We start from the raw sequence: 14,348 nt of genomic DNA, 5'->3' as shown, positions 1-14,348 counted from the left end.
TTTATAAAAATAAATTCACCTTGGAAACTTTAGGAAAAAGAAAATTGTGCATCTGAAAAAAAATGTTTAGAGTACCAATGTGGCCATTTAGTTTGGCTACAATTTTATGATTAACCTATAAGTTGGAATTCTTGCAGAAGCAAAGAGGAAAACCAAAGAGTAAAACTTTTTATCTAATTGTTTCAGATATTCCTGAGAGGCTTTCTAAAACAAGTACGGTGCTCATTAATCCAAGGCAACAATGACGAAAAGATATTGATAATAATTTCTTCGTCAGTGTTCACCAATATGTAAAAGCTCCATGAAGGCAGGGATCATGTCAGCAGTTATAAAATCTACACTATTACCTTACACACACAGGAACTGAAATATCTGTTGAATTGATGTCAGAGTTATAACCTTCTATAATACCATATACTATATAATTTTGTATCCTGTACTTAACAGTATTTGTATTTTTAAAAGTTTATTTGAGATTCTAATAAATTTATATGCATTATATATTCATTTATACAGTATAAAGTAAGTAAATATTTTTACCACAATTATCAGATGACTTAGGGGGAAAGAAAGAAGTATTTTTTTTTCCATTCTGAGATGCTAGCTGTAGTTTAGAAGTATCAAAAAATAATCTTCAACATATAATGTTCCTGTATGAAATTTAGTAGAAACATTCAAGAAAATGTAAAACCCTTAACAATAATACTTAATTCATGCCCTAAAAAGGCAAGGCTGGTGAGATTTCCCAGCAGTGAAAAGGTCTAGTAGTTACCCTTCTGCATTCTAGAGCACACAATAAAATGTGAAGGGAGGGGGAAGGTAAGCCACAAAGGAAGCTGACGTTTATTTCTGAATCTGCCTCACCCTTCTAACCACAAGAAGTCCTATGAAATCTTGCTTCAATTGGGGGAGGATGAAAAAAGCTTAAACCAACATGTTAAAAAACAGGAACAATGCAAGTTTTTTGAGAATAGTCAAAAACGAACTGTTAACTTGCACATATTTTCCTTTAGTTTGCTAAGGGAAAATGAATTCTTAAACGCTAACCTCTTAAAATTAAAAAAACATAGTTGATTTACAAAGATAATTTTATCATTCACCAAACCACACGTTAGAATTATATACTTGAAAATGTACAGCTACATGAGAAATAAGATTATGATTCCAATTTCCATTTCACAAAAGCTTAAGATATTAAAATTGGTAACAATATTCAAAGAACCTGAAGCAAGTTTTTGGCAGATAAAGAGCCATGATTTCTAATTTATCAAGGTCTACTAAATAAACATTTCAATATTTGCCACATGACTCATTAGCCTATAACAAGTCAAAGAAAAATGTTACTTAGGTTTCTTTCAGAAAGATATTAGAAGATGGGATACTGGCAATCTGAATTTAAGTCAGATTCTGTCAAGAGTTTTTGCTCTAAAATGTTAAATAAAAAGTACAACTTTTTCAAGTTTATGATTTTTACGATGGCAATTTCTAAGACAATTCTGCATTATTCATCATATGTTTGAGTTCTCTAAAACCCTTACAGAAAAAATATTTTTATGAAATTTCTAGTTTCTCACATCCCTTAAAGAGTTAATTTAATAAATGTAAGAAAATTTGCCTATCAAAATAATAACAAATAGAATTCATTTTGTTCCATGCACTCTTCAAGGATTTATATATTCAATTACCTATTCAAAGCAATTTCTAAACATTTGTTATAATATACAAGGAAACTTTGAGACATTTATTAGTCTATTCTCTCATTTAAAAAGGACATCATACAACCAAGTAGATCACACAATTTTGGATCCAATCCTACATTAATCACATTTAAAGTACAAAAGGTGATGAATAAATAACTTTAAAAACTTGATTTATTTTTATAACTTTCATGTGTATTAAAATAGTAGTCTAAATGATCTCAATCATGTTACTCCTTGGTCTTATGGACTTTCCACTTTGGTAAACCTGAACAGAATTTGTACACACTTTCACTTGCAGAACATTCATTCACTGTGAAAAAGAATTTTACTATCAAATATGAATTAATTAGTTTCATTGAATTTAAGAGTAGGAGAATCTGTTTCTGTTTTTTGTAGCCCAGCACAATATCCTAGAAATTTAAAACAGATTATATAACAAAAACTTTATATCATTCTAAGCATTTTATAAGATTAACTAGTTTAATCTTCAAAGCAACCATGTAAAATAGATACAATTATATTCTTTCCTACTTTTCAGTTGAAGAAACTATGGCACTAAGAGGTGCAATAACTTAAATGAGGTCAAACAGCTAGTAAATGATGGAGACCACAACTGAACTCAGCAGTTCACAATGCTAAGTCTCTTCCCACTAACAGCCTCAAGTAAGAATGCAGATCTATCAGTGACCCCGAAGGTGGGTTGGATGTGCAATATAAACTCACTAAAGCCTACACAGATTAGATGCTGGCTTTCCTTTCCAATCACTGTAAATGGTCTAGAGTAAGTTTTATAGTACTACAGAAAGAAAAAGCCAAGATTTGAATTTGAACAACATATCATAAAGTTTCCTTACCTTCCTAGTTCTTTAGATGTAAGTGTATAGAAATTATTAAAGTTTTCCATTTTCATTGGGGTTTGAGGAGTTGTTGTTAGCATGCCTGAAATACTTCGGCAATCAAATCTTCTTCGTGACATGTTAGATGACTCCCAAATATGCTTCTTTCTCACTTATTTTCACCTATCTAAAAAAAAGAGAAAGCTGATAGATGAAATTACTTAAAGCACAATTTTTAAAAACATGCTATCTCAAGCAGGATGTACATGTATAACTCCAAATATGGCTTAAGATACAACTACAAAAGAGAAGAAACAGATTTAAAAACCACCTTCCAGCCACAAAGAATAGTGAAAAAAAAAACACACATAATCAAGTATCCCCACTATAACACTTGAATGAAGCTGCTAACTTCATTTCAGAATAAAACTGTAAAGATCCTCCCAAATTCTTAAAAATAGTTACCATACAACTATAACACAAGCAAACACTTCACTATTTTAAGCTCATTCTTTACAGTTATAGCTATCACATAACTAGGTGAGTTAATATAACAAGGTAATGATTACTCATTTAATTTTATATATTCAAAGTTGGTGGTAAACTCACATATTATAAATGAATCTACTAATGCATGAATGACTATAAGAAACATAACTTGTTTCTTGGATTCACCATATTTCAATACTAAATTCAGAAACTCTTATAGGCCTTAGAGTTTCTCCTTTGGCAGAACCTAGCGCAAAGGCTTCCATGTATAAAGAGCTCAATAATTTTGTTGAATGAGTAACTGACCACATACTGAGTCTTATTCCAAAATTCTAATCTGTATCTGAAGCTCACATTTTCTGGAACTTTGTGATATTTACATGCATGCAGTTTTAATATCCAAATTACTTTCATATTAACTGATTTTTTTTTTTTAAAGATTCATTTATTTAGTTGAGAGGCAGAGTTACAGTGAGACAGAAACAGGGAGAGACAGAGAGAGACATCGATCTTCCATCTGCTGGTTCACTCCTCAAATGGCCACAATGGCCAGGGCTGGGCCAGGCCAAAGCTAGGAGTCATGAGTCTCCCATGTGGGTGCAGGGGTCCAAGGACTTGGGCCATTTTCTGCTGCTTTCCCAGGTGTATTAGCAGAGAGTTGGATCAAAAGTGGAGCAGCCAGGACTTGAACCGGCGCTCACACAGGATGCTAGTATTGCAGGTAGCAGCTTAACCTACTATGCCACAATGCTGGCCCCCTAATTTTTATAATGTTAGTAAACAATATAAGATATTGCTAGGTTCCTGCTGTGCCTACCTAATAAAAAATCAGGTATTATTCTTCTAGTGTGATGATAGTGGAATGGAATTTTACTGCAACTTATTTTGCATTTCCCTGCTTATTAGTCAAGAAAGCTTTGATTGTGTTGCTTTTAAAATATGGATGATGACAAAATCAGTCTTACAGATCTCTAAGGGTTAAACTTTCAAAAATGATTAACTCATGTAGAATGACACTGGTATAGTGCTACTCGTGAGGGAACGTCTTGATTGTTCCATAATGAGAATACTAACATTCTACTCAAAGATGCTCTCTATATACTTTTTTTTGTTGTTGTTTTTTTTTTTTGTTTGTTTGTTTTTTTTTTGGACAGGCAGAATTAGACAGTGAGAGAGAGAGAGAGACAGAGAGAAAGGTCTTCCTTCCGTTGGTTCACCCCCCAAATGGCTGCCACGGCCAGCACACTGCACTGATCCGAAGCCAGGAGCCAGGTGCCTCCTCCCAGTCTCCCATGCAGGTGCAGGGCCCAAGGACTAGGGCCATCCTCCACTGCCTTCCCTGGCCACAGCAGAGAGCTGAACTGGAAGAGGAGCAACCGGGACAGAACCGGTGCCCCAACCGGGACTAGAACCCAGAGTGCTGGCGGAGGATTAGCCTAGTGAGCCACAGCGCTGGCCTCTCTATATACTCCTTTTTTTTTTTTAACTTTTATTTAATGAATATAAATTTCCAAAGTTCGATTTATGGATTACAATGGCTTCCCCCACATACCGTCCCTCCCACCCACTACCCTCCCCTTTATACTCTTGACAGGCATATTGTTGAGTAGCTACACCGTTTCCACATACAAAACGCTCCCAAGTTATCCTAAACTCAACTCAAATGTCTTTTTATTTTCTGTTTTGACTAATAATCGTGTATCTTGTGCATTCTGATGGCACTCAAGATACACTGGTCACATTACTCTCTGAAAAATCAATATGGATACTAATTTCTATGCTCAATTTTATTTTTCAGATCATCTTTGGACTTTTTAAAGTTTTGCTCTGAAATTAAAAGATCTATGAATATGTATGTTTATGCTAAAATTTACATTAAATGTGTGTAATAGAGAAAGAAGTAATATAGTTGGGCTACATCCCCAACACTTCATCAGGCTTTGGGAAACAGGAGAACAATAAGATGCCAACTGAATCATAGAGACAGAACATGTAAGGCTCTAGGTTCTCAATTTTCAGCTCACCTAAGTTCTGGGTTTTAAGATATTTACTTCATGTTGCAATGTGTCAGCTTTGAAGTGTATAAAAAACTAGACCTATTTTATGAGTAAGCATTTTCCACACCCCTTCCAAGATTCAATATGGGTGTCTTGTGGATATAGTCAGGATTTAGGTTCAATGAAGCATAATTTACAATAGTGAAAAAAATACCCAGAGAACTTGTTGAATCCATGAACTTCAAAGTCCAACAGTGAGGAAACAGTTAAATATATCTAAATAATACAATCTTATACATTCAATAAAAATTGTGCTTTCAAGCACTCTTTTTTTAATTCAATACTAAGTGAAAAAAGGAAGACATAACTTTATATATAGTGTGACCATTATGTGGTAAAATATAAAACCAAAGAAAAGGAAAAACTAGAAAATTGGCAAAATATTAATAGTGGTAAGATACAATTAAGCTTTCAATTATACAGGTACTACTAAAAATAATAGTACATTTGTTTTCCATTTTTTTTAACTCCCATTACGATTATCACAGTAAGTCATAAGTAGATCAGTGAAGGGAGGAAAGGAATGAAAACTCAGATTTGGGGCCAGCATTGTGACACACAGCTGGCTAAACTGCCACTTGGGACACCAGCATCCTACATCAGTGTCAATTCAAGTCCCGGCTGTTCCACTTGAGATCCTGATGCCTACTATTGCACCTGAAAGGTAGCAAAGTTGGCCCAAGAGGTTGGGCCCTGTCACCTACACAGAATACCCATGGGGAGTTCTTAGCTTTGGCCTGACACAGTCTCAGCTGTTGCAGGCATTTGGAGCGTGGACCAGCATCTATGGAACATCTCCCTCTCTCTTTGTCACCATACCTTTCAAACAAAAACTTTTTTTAAAAGAAACATTAGATTTGATCTGGGTCTTCCATAACTTACTTGAATGGAGAAAGCAAATATGATTCAATCAAAAGAAAAACAAAGTCCACCACATAGCTGTATTTTTAAAACATAATCATCATTATATTCATTTCAGCTATCCAAGAAAAATGTTTCAAAAAAATAGAATATATAATAATGAAAATGTCTAGAGAACTATATTGCCTGCTTTTTTTTTTTTTTTTTTTTTTTTTTGACAGGCAGAGTGGACAGTGAGAGAGAGACAGAGAGAGAAAGGTCTTCCTTTGCCGTTGGTTCACCCTCCAATGGCCGCCGCTGCAGCCGGCGCACCGCGCTGATCCTGGCAGGAGCCAGGAGCCAGGTGCTTTTCCTGGTCTCCCATGGGGTGCAGGGCCCAAGCACCTGGGCCATCCTCCACTGCACTCCCTGGCCATAGCAGAGAGCTGGCCTGGAAGAGGGGCAACCGGGACAGAATCCGGCGCCCCAACCGGGACTAGAACCCGGTGTGCCGGCGCCGCTAGGTGGAGGATTAGCCTATTGAGCCACGGCGCCGGCTCTATATTGCCTGCTTTGATTCCTTCATTAGCTCTCAGTTATTTATCTATAAACTAAAGACCCTTTTTTAAAAAAAGATTATTAATTTTATTTTAATGGCAGAGTTACAGAGAAAGAGAGAGAAGCTGAAGTCCTTATAACATGCCATATGTAAAACTAGCACACATAGTTTCATTTCCTGCCACATTTATATCTGAGTAATGCCTCCATATTTTTGTTATATTTCTCTGCCTGAAACATCCTTTCTACTTTTCCTTAAATGACAAACTCTTCTTACATAGTCTTTGTATCTCAATATAGAATAGCATCTCTCCCAGAAAGCTTTGCCTAAAACTCTTAAATTGACTTAAATGCCTCTCTTGTAGGCTTCACATAAGAGGACCCGTGGTATATTTCTTTGCCTCAAAAGGCACCATATTAGACTGTAATTTTGTTTGGTGTCAAAAGGACAGTAAGCTTTACTTTTGTGCCTTAGCAGCATTGTATCTGGTACGAGGCAGGAATTCAAAAAATGTCTGATGAACTGAATTAGCAGAACTATGAGATATAGCAAAAATAGCTTTTGGGTACAGTTTGTGTTTTCAAGGGGTTAGCAGAATTTGAGATCTGTCTTGGAAGTATAGTCCTGGAGCTTCAAACACAGCTAATCCCTGCTTAATTCAGTATTTGGCTAAATAACATAAAAGCATTTAAAAATATTATTAAGGAACTTCAGTTCAAAATAGGGTGGCCACAAAGTCTGGAACGTGGATAAAATTATTTTAACATATATTGTAATTTCAATAAATATAATGTCAATGGGCAATTTATTTTATATTTAACTGTCTCTCTATATTAGGTGATCACCTGTTTTAATGTAAATATCTACTTTAGCTAAAAACATCAATATTTCAAGGGATACCTCAGTCAGGAAATTCAGATACTTGTCCTATTAGAATTGATTAATCTAGATCTTCATGAAGTAATGTGAAAGGCAATGGACAGCAAAGTAAGTCACAAGATCGTAAGAAAGCAGACCTCTCCTACACAGATATTTACTGCATCACGTTTTTTCTAAGAAACAGAGTAACCGCAGAATTATGTATCTAGCACCCATCAAAAGAAAAGGAGGAATGTTCTGCTGGTGTGGTAGAAGGATCTAGTTTTAATTAATCATTAGTTAGAAGTAAAGGCATTGCTGTAGGGATGATGATGATTTTCAATTTCAGGGAAGAAGCTTTATTCCTTATATTACAGTACTTCAAAAAGTTCACAGAAAATGAAATTAAAGGATAAGTTTATTTGGTGAAAACAAAATTTTTAAACTCATGCATTATGTTTTTAGAACACACATTTTCCATGAACTCTCTGAAGGCTTTTTGTATGTATTGTACTAACATACCTTTTTTAAAATATATATTTAACAGAAAGTATAGCTGAAAAGTTTAATCCCTTGAAAATCATGATAGGACACCAGTAAGCTAATTCTAGTCCAACCAGTCTCTATTTTACTACCTCAGGGCTGAAGTCCCAGGCAATGACCCCAGGCCTGATTCTGTGCCAAGCCAACAAGGCTTGATGCTGTCTCTTTGCATCTTTAGAAAAAGAATTAAACCCTATAATTGTTAAGCTAGAAAAAAAAAAAAAAAGATGTTGGAAAACGGAAATATAGTGGGCCAACAAACTCACAGTAGTTGTCAATCATCAGACTGAAAATTAGGTTTCTGTTGTAAAATAAATTACTATTTACTTAATAGTACCATTTAAGTACTGTTTACTCAGTAACTATTACAATGCAAAATGGAATCTGATCTTTTAAGGATTCAAGAAGAAAATATCATCTTAATGTTAAAATTTGTTAACGTCTAAAGTAAAACTACCCCTTTTTTGGAGTAGTTGCAAAGAGCCTGGGATGAATCAAAAATATATTACATAAAAACAGTAAAAGAAACTGATTAATTCGTATGGTTAAGATCGCAGTGAAGTTCCAGGTTAAACAAAAAAGATAAATAAATCAAAGATAAAATTTAAATAAAATGTGCCTTGTAAATAGCAACATATTTAGATAAAATATGTGGTTGTGACTTAAATTTATAAAAACATTTTTAATTGAAATATTCAAAGATATATACTTTGACAATTGTCTATTATAGAATATAGACTATTTATAAACAAAATCATTGTCATCAGTATTATGGGAAAATGAGAGCAACTGGATACATCTGAAGTTTTCCCAAAGTGGAAAGGTAGTACATAACTGTTAATTTTTACATTCAGGAAATATGCACCACCATACACCACACATGCAAGTTTACAGCATGTGGATCGAGGACTGAGTGGAAGTGTTAGTCATTGATTTCCTTGACTTCTGGGTTTTTAATTGAGCCTCTCAGATTAAAATGGGGAAGTTTTGATAACAAAATTCTCCCTTATAAAAGCCAGGCAGCTTTAAAACAAACTTATTAAAAAATTAAAGGTTCACTTAACAGCAGTAAAATATTCTCAGTGCAAGCTTAAAAATAAAATTGATAAAAAATGTAATCCATAAAATGTATCTTCTTCAAATGTGTTATTCATATGTTGACAGTGATCAGTCTTCTCTAGTTCCATCAAAATGATTCTATCTTAATCAAGTTGCAATTCATCAATCAATGACCAAGAGAAGTTGTAACTATTCCATCTACACACAAAGTCTTGAAATTATTACAGAAAGCTTACTTTTAAAACATACCACCATGTAAGTAAACCTATTTTACTTCAATTTTAGATTCCTATTTTTAGAAAAATGATCTAAAATGTATAAAGTTGTATCTCAGAAATGAAACAGCTATTAATAACTCCCATTTTTAAAATAGTTTTTTTTAGTTGAACATCTCAGCTTTTAAAACACTACGCAATTTTCTTTAAGTATGTAGTTATAAAGCTAACATTTTAGAAGTTGTTCAATACTACTTCTGGACAGTTCATCGTACAACTACAAAATAGTGTATCAATGAGAGAGTAGGTTTATCTTTTCCTTCAATTAAATTGTGCTCTTGGATTCAAAATGCCAGCTTACACATGCCGTCACTTGCCCAGTCATTTCTACAGCCCATGCCGACTCAGCTCATACTTTCTCATGGACTTGAAAACTTACAGGGGCTACACCTTATCAAACATCCCTGCAAGGTTCAGCATATCATTGCTACCACAGAGGTAAACATTACATCGGCAAAACGATCAGTGAACGTGATCCACAGACCTAATGTCCGTAAATATTGAAATCTGATCTGCATTATGGCTGGGTTTAAAAACGTATTTTTCTTCTTAATTGCAATTTACAAACTGATGTTGGAGTTGCTTCCAGTCCCATCATAGTCAGACAGGAAGGACTAACACCAGCTATCAGCTGCCATAAAGTCTCAACTTTATCTCCACTTAGACCTCAACGAGGCGCTTTTCCCCACAATAAACCGAAGAACCCGGGCAAATGTCAAAATCATAGTCACCACGGAGCTGTACAGTTTGAGAATGGGTCATGTACACTATGTGCCTTATATACTTTATTATTTTTAAAATATTGCTTAAAAATCCCTGAAAATTCGACTTGTTCTCTAGTCTCTAGCGTTAAAAAAAAAAAAAAAAAATCTGGTTCACAAGAAGTAGCTGAAAGCTCCCTGCAAGATGAGGAGGAACTTCGTCGAGTACGAAAGACAGCTGTGAGCAGGCCGTGTCCGCGAGCCCAGACGTGAACACGTCCTGTGCCCCGAGGACCACGTCGGCAGGACGTGGAAGGGACGCGAGCCCGCCGCGAAGGGCTGCACGGGCTGACCCGCAAACAGGGCTCCCGCGGCTGGCAGGGGTGTCGGGAAGACCACCCCCCACCCCCAACCCGCACCCGACGGGGCCAGCGAAGCTGGACTCTGGCTGGAGCAGGGGGTCACCCGAGGGGCGGCAGGCTCCGAGCCCGTCTCCGCCGAGCCCGGGGTCCGAGAGGACCCCTCTGCTCCCCCAGCTACCCCGCCCTTCTCTCCAAGCCCACCTGCCAATCCCGACAGGCCCGCGGACACGCGAGGCTGAGGACACTGACCTCTCTGGCCACAGCAGGTTCTTCCGAGGCTGCCCCCGTTGAGGGGGCTCCTGTCCCGCCCCGCGCCAGGAACCGCGACAGGACGTGTTCGCCAGCTCTGGCCGGGTAGGTGGGAGGCTGGCAAGATCCACTTTTCCTTTTTCCCAACAGGAAGCTACAGTTGTGACCTGGCCCCCAGTGAGGAGACTCCCGGCGACCGCAGCACAGACGATGACCGAAGCTTACAGTTGAGGTTTGAAAACTGCAGCCGACTCCGGAGGCACTGCTGTTCGCCAGGTCCCACCCCCTGCGGCGTGAGGGCCAATGGAGGCGCTCGCGGAGGGTGGGGCTGTCACGTGACGGGCGGGGCGGGGCGCCGGCCGGCCGGCGGCGCGTGCTACGGGGCGTGGTCCCAGCGGTGAGAGGGTGTGGCCCGCGCCGGGCTGGTTGGCGGCGGCCGGACGACTGCGCTGGGCAGGTGGGGCGCGCTGAGGGGAGGGGTGAGGCGGCGCACGGAGTAGCTGTAACCTTTGCCACGCTGCTTCCCACCCTCAGACTAGTGCGTCCCCTAGGTACGAGGAGCGGTAAGAAGCCAAATTCGTCCCAGCTGCTTGCGACTTTTCACCAGACTTTTGTGCCTTCCCAAGAACTGTTCCCTGACTTACCGGGTCTACTTCCCTGTGCCCCGAAACTGCCCTCCCAGTGGAGGGCCCAGTTCGCTACAACTTGGTAGAAGTTCCTCGGAACATCAGCATTGCTTGGGGGATTTGTGGAGCCTGGGCCCCGCTGTGAAGTCTGCTCCCGCGAAGCGTGTCCTTCTGAGACAGGGGGAGTCCCGATATGTGGAGCTAAGGGGAAGAACGCACATGGCAACCCGCTCAGAATCTGAGACAATGAAAAAGCTGAGCGTTCTTACTTTACCTATAAAATCTAGGGTTGGTGGCAGAACATATTTACACTAGCTACAGCAAACTATTGGGAAAAGATGAAGGGAGTGGAATTGTCCTCTTCCTTTCGAAAGACTTTAAGAGCCATCATTTAAAGGGGAAATTTTCTTGTTCTGTCTCACGAAGCCAAGCCAATTTCCATCAAGCAGTTTGTTTTCTGCTCCATACTGTATGCGCCCCAAGATAAACGCAAAAAAAAGAATGCATCATCCCATCTAATGACATCCATCTGTCCTTACTTACACTGATTCCTCCTGGTTTAATGGGTCTAGCTTCTAAGCCTTGTCAGGTGGAGAGGATTACTTCCATCTGTCTAATTTCTTGTTGCTAACAATTGGCCTGACTGGAGAAGCCTAATGGTGGGATGGAAATAAAAAAGGAAGTTGCATGCTCAGCTGACTTTTCAGGTGTCTGCAAACCAATGACACTGTACTTGTCTTTTCTTTCATAAACACAGGTGCTGCCTGCCAGAGGTCTCAGCACCAGCACTGCAACCAGTAAGTAACCTCTTGGTGTGTCTGGAGTACATCGCTGTGGTGGGTTTTTGTGTATGTGATTATGTAATCGTGGACCTCCTTAATTTCAACATTTGACCAATTGCCAGCTGTTAGTAATCCTCTCACACAGAACCTGCCTTGTCCTTTGTCATAAACCCAGTCCAACATCACTTCACACCTGGACACAAACCCTTCTCTCCTCATCACCACTTCCAACCAATCCTCCCAGTCACAGACTCTGCTTCAGCCACCAAACTTCCTGGGGCATCTTAGCATGTCTTGCATTTTCTTTCCTCTGCCTTGGCTGCTGCTTTTCATTATCTTTTTCATCAGTTTCCAAGTCTCAGAAGGTAACTCTCTCCAGAAATCAGAAATCTTGGCTGATTTCTATTTTCCATTCCCTGCCCAGTCACCTCTTTGCTGTATATTACTGGATGTTTGGCCTACATTTGTTCCATGTCTTTCGGTCATGCTCCTAAACAGGCTGTGAATGGTTGTGTCTGATGTCAGAGTTGTCTACCAGAGCTAATCACACTCTTCCATAGACATTCAGCTACATTTGTTGGTCTCTGGCAATGATGCTCGAGTAACAAGAAATTCCTGCTGCTGATAAGGAGACTGAACCTACTCTGAGGGCTTGCAGGAAAATTCAGGAGACAGTACATCCCTGCAACCCTCCTCTTTTGCCTGGTCTCATTCATATCATATTGAAGCTATATATTCTTGCTCTCATTCCTTTGAGTAGGAAATCCCCATGTGACTTGACTGCCATTCTGTGGTCATTGCCTTTGACCACACAATCCATTAAATTGATCATCCTTTAGTGTTACATTTCTGACCAGCGACGTAAGGCTTGACGTTTGTTCCCACTCAATTTCTGTGTACTAATCCCCTCCCAGTACATCAAAATATAGCCATATTTGGAGATGAGGCCTTTAAAGAGGTAAATGAAGTAAAATGAGATAATATGGGTGGACCCCAATCCAGTATGACTGTTGTCATTATGAGAAGAAATTAGGAGAAAGTCCATACAGACCAAGGGACATCTACCTGCAGGCCAAGCTGTTTCAAGAAAAACTGAATCTGCTGACACCTTGATCTGGGACTTCTAGCCTCCAGAACGGCAGAAAAACAAATGTCTGCCATGTAAGCCATCTACTCTGTGGTGTTTGTCACAGAAAACCCAGCAAGCCAACACAGTGACCCTCCAGGTTGTTACCACACTCTGGCTTAAGGAGGGTGATCTTTCCAAGGCATTCCCAGTGAATTACCACTTGTAACCAGCGAGGGGGATCCCCTCTGATCATGGCACAGTACTCGCCATAGTCTGTCTAGGGGAGGTGACCTTCTGCATTCACAGCAGGTCAGTTACCACATGCTTACCAAATACTGACCAGGAGAGGTGGTTTGCCCCGGTCCCACATTTATCCCCTGTAGAGTCAGAGAAGGAAGATGGAATTTAGCAAAGAAAAGAAGGCCTCAAATTCATAACTTTCTCCTTCAGGAGAAAACCAGTTATTTTTTAAAAAAAAAAATTTTAATGACAAGATCATACAGTTTAATTTATGTGGAAAGAACAAAATAAGCACTGTCTATAGTTGTCTGCTACCTGCTATAAATCAGACATCTATGAACAGGCTAAAAGTAGTTAGACACCAGGGGACAAACAGCCTCTGGAAGGGCATGGCTCAGACCTCCACTTAAGAAGGTACTCATACTGAATGGAAATAGGCTCCTCCTAACGGGTCCCCTCTCTGGAGGTAAGAGTGCTGGATATGCTCAGATGGAGACATGACAGTACATTTATCCCCGGTGCCTATGGCCCATCCCAATTTGGGGAGCATTAACCAGAGAGACTCCTGGAGACCTCACATTATCTGACTCTATTGAAACAAACCCTGTTAGCAAGGGTAATTTAGGCAAGTCTTTCCTGATGAGAGTAGTGACTCAGACTGGTACAGGTGCCTTCCTTAAAGAGTGACACAATTCTTTTCTCCAAAACACCCATGATTGACTCAGCCCAGTATGCGAATCCAAACACCTACAATAGTTTATAGAGTTTAATGCCTAAAACTGTTCATAATAAATGTCAAAGACATTTGTAACCACATTTTGAGAAGTAAAAACAGATTGAATTAATATGTTTTATTTAACCTAATATATCCAAAATATTGCCACTTCATATAAACAATATAAAAATTATGGAGACATTTTCTTTTTTATATTGTCTTGAATCTTGTGTTTATTTTATACTGATAGCGTGCCCTAATTTGGAAACCAAATTTTCATCAAGAACATCTGATCTATATTTAGATCTCAAAAATTTTATTATTGAGAAAAGCAGAGTCACATCCTTAAATTGTTTAAAAGTAAAGGTTTTCAAAAACTGAATGCAGT

General features: G+C 38.8%; 1 protein-coding gene and 1 long non-coding RNA gene across 4 annotated transcripts in view; one reads left to right on the top strand and one right to left on the bottom strand.

The window, feature by feature from the left end:
- Positions 1–10,809, bottom strand: part of STK17B (serine/threonine kinase 17b) — a 35,500-nt gene extending 24,691 nt beyond the window's left edge. The window contains exons 1-2 of the mRNA XM_002712358.5: positions 10,529–10,809; positions 2,555–2,723 (exon numbers count right to left, since the gene is read on the bottom strand). Of these exons, the coding sequence (XP_002712404.1) occupies positions 2,555–2,676 (122 nt within the window). The 5' untranslated portion in view covers positions 2,677–2,723; positions 10,529–10,809. The remainder of the gene's footprint in view (positions 1–2,554; positions 2,724–10,528) is intronic.
- LOC103348804 (uncharacterized) overlaps positions 10,809–14,348 on the top strand; it is a 46,059-nt gene continuing 42,519 nt past the window's right edge. For all 3 annotated transcript variants that reach the window (XR_517106.4, XR_007920619.2, XR_007920618.2), the window contains exons 1-2: positions 10,809–11,079; positions 11,912–11,951. This is a non-coding gene — a long non-coding RNA (uncharacterized lncRNA). The remainder of the gene's footprint in view (positions 11,080–11,911; positions 11,952–14,348) is intronic.

This window comes from Oryctolagus cuniculus, chromosome 3 (assembly GCF_964237555.1).
Source record: "Oryctolagus cuniculus chromosome 3, mOryCun1.1, whole genome shotgun sequence".
Taxonomy (NCBI): Eukaryota; Metazoa; Chordata; class Mammalia; order Lagomorpha; family Leporidae; genus Oryctolagus; species Oryctolagus cuniculus.
This window is presented reverse-complemented; position numbering and strand designations above follow the sequence as displayed.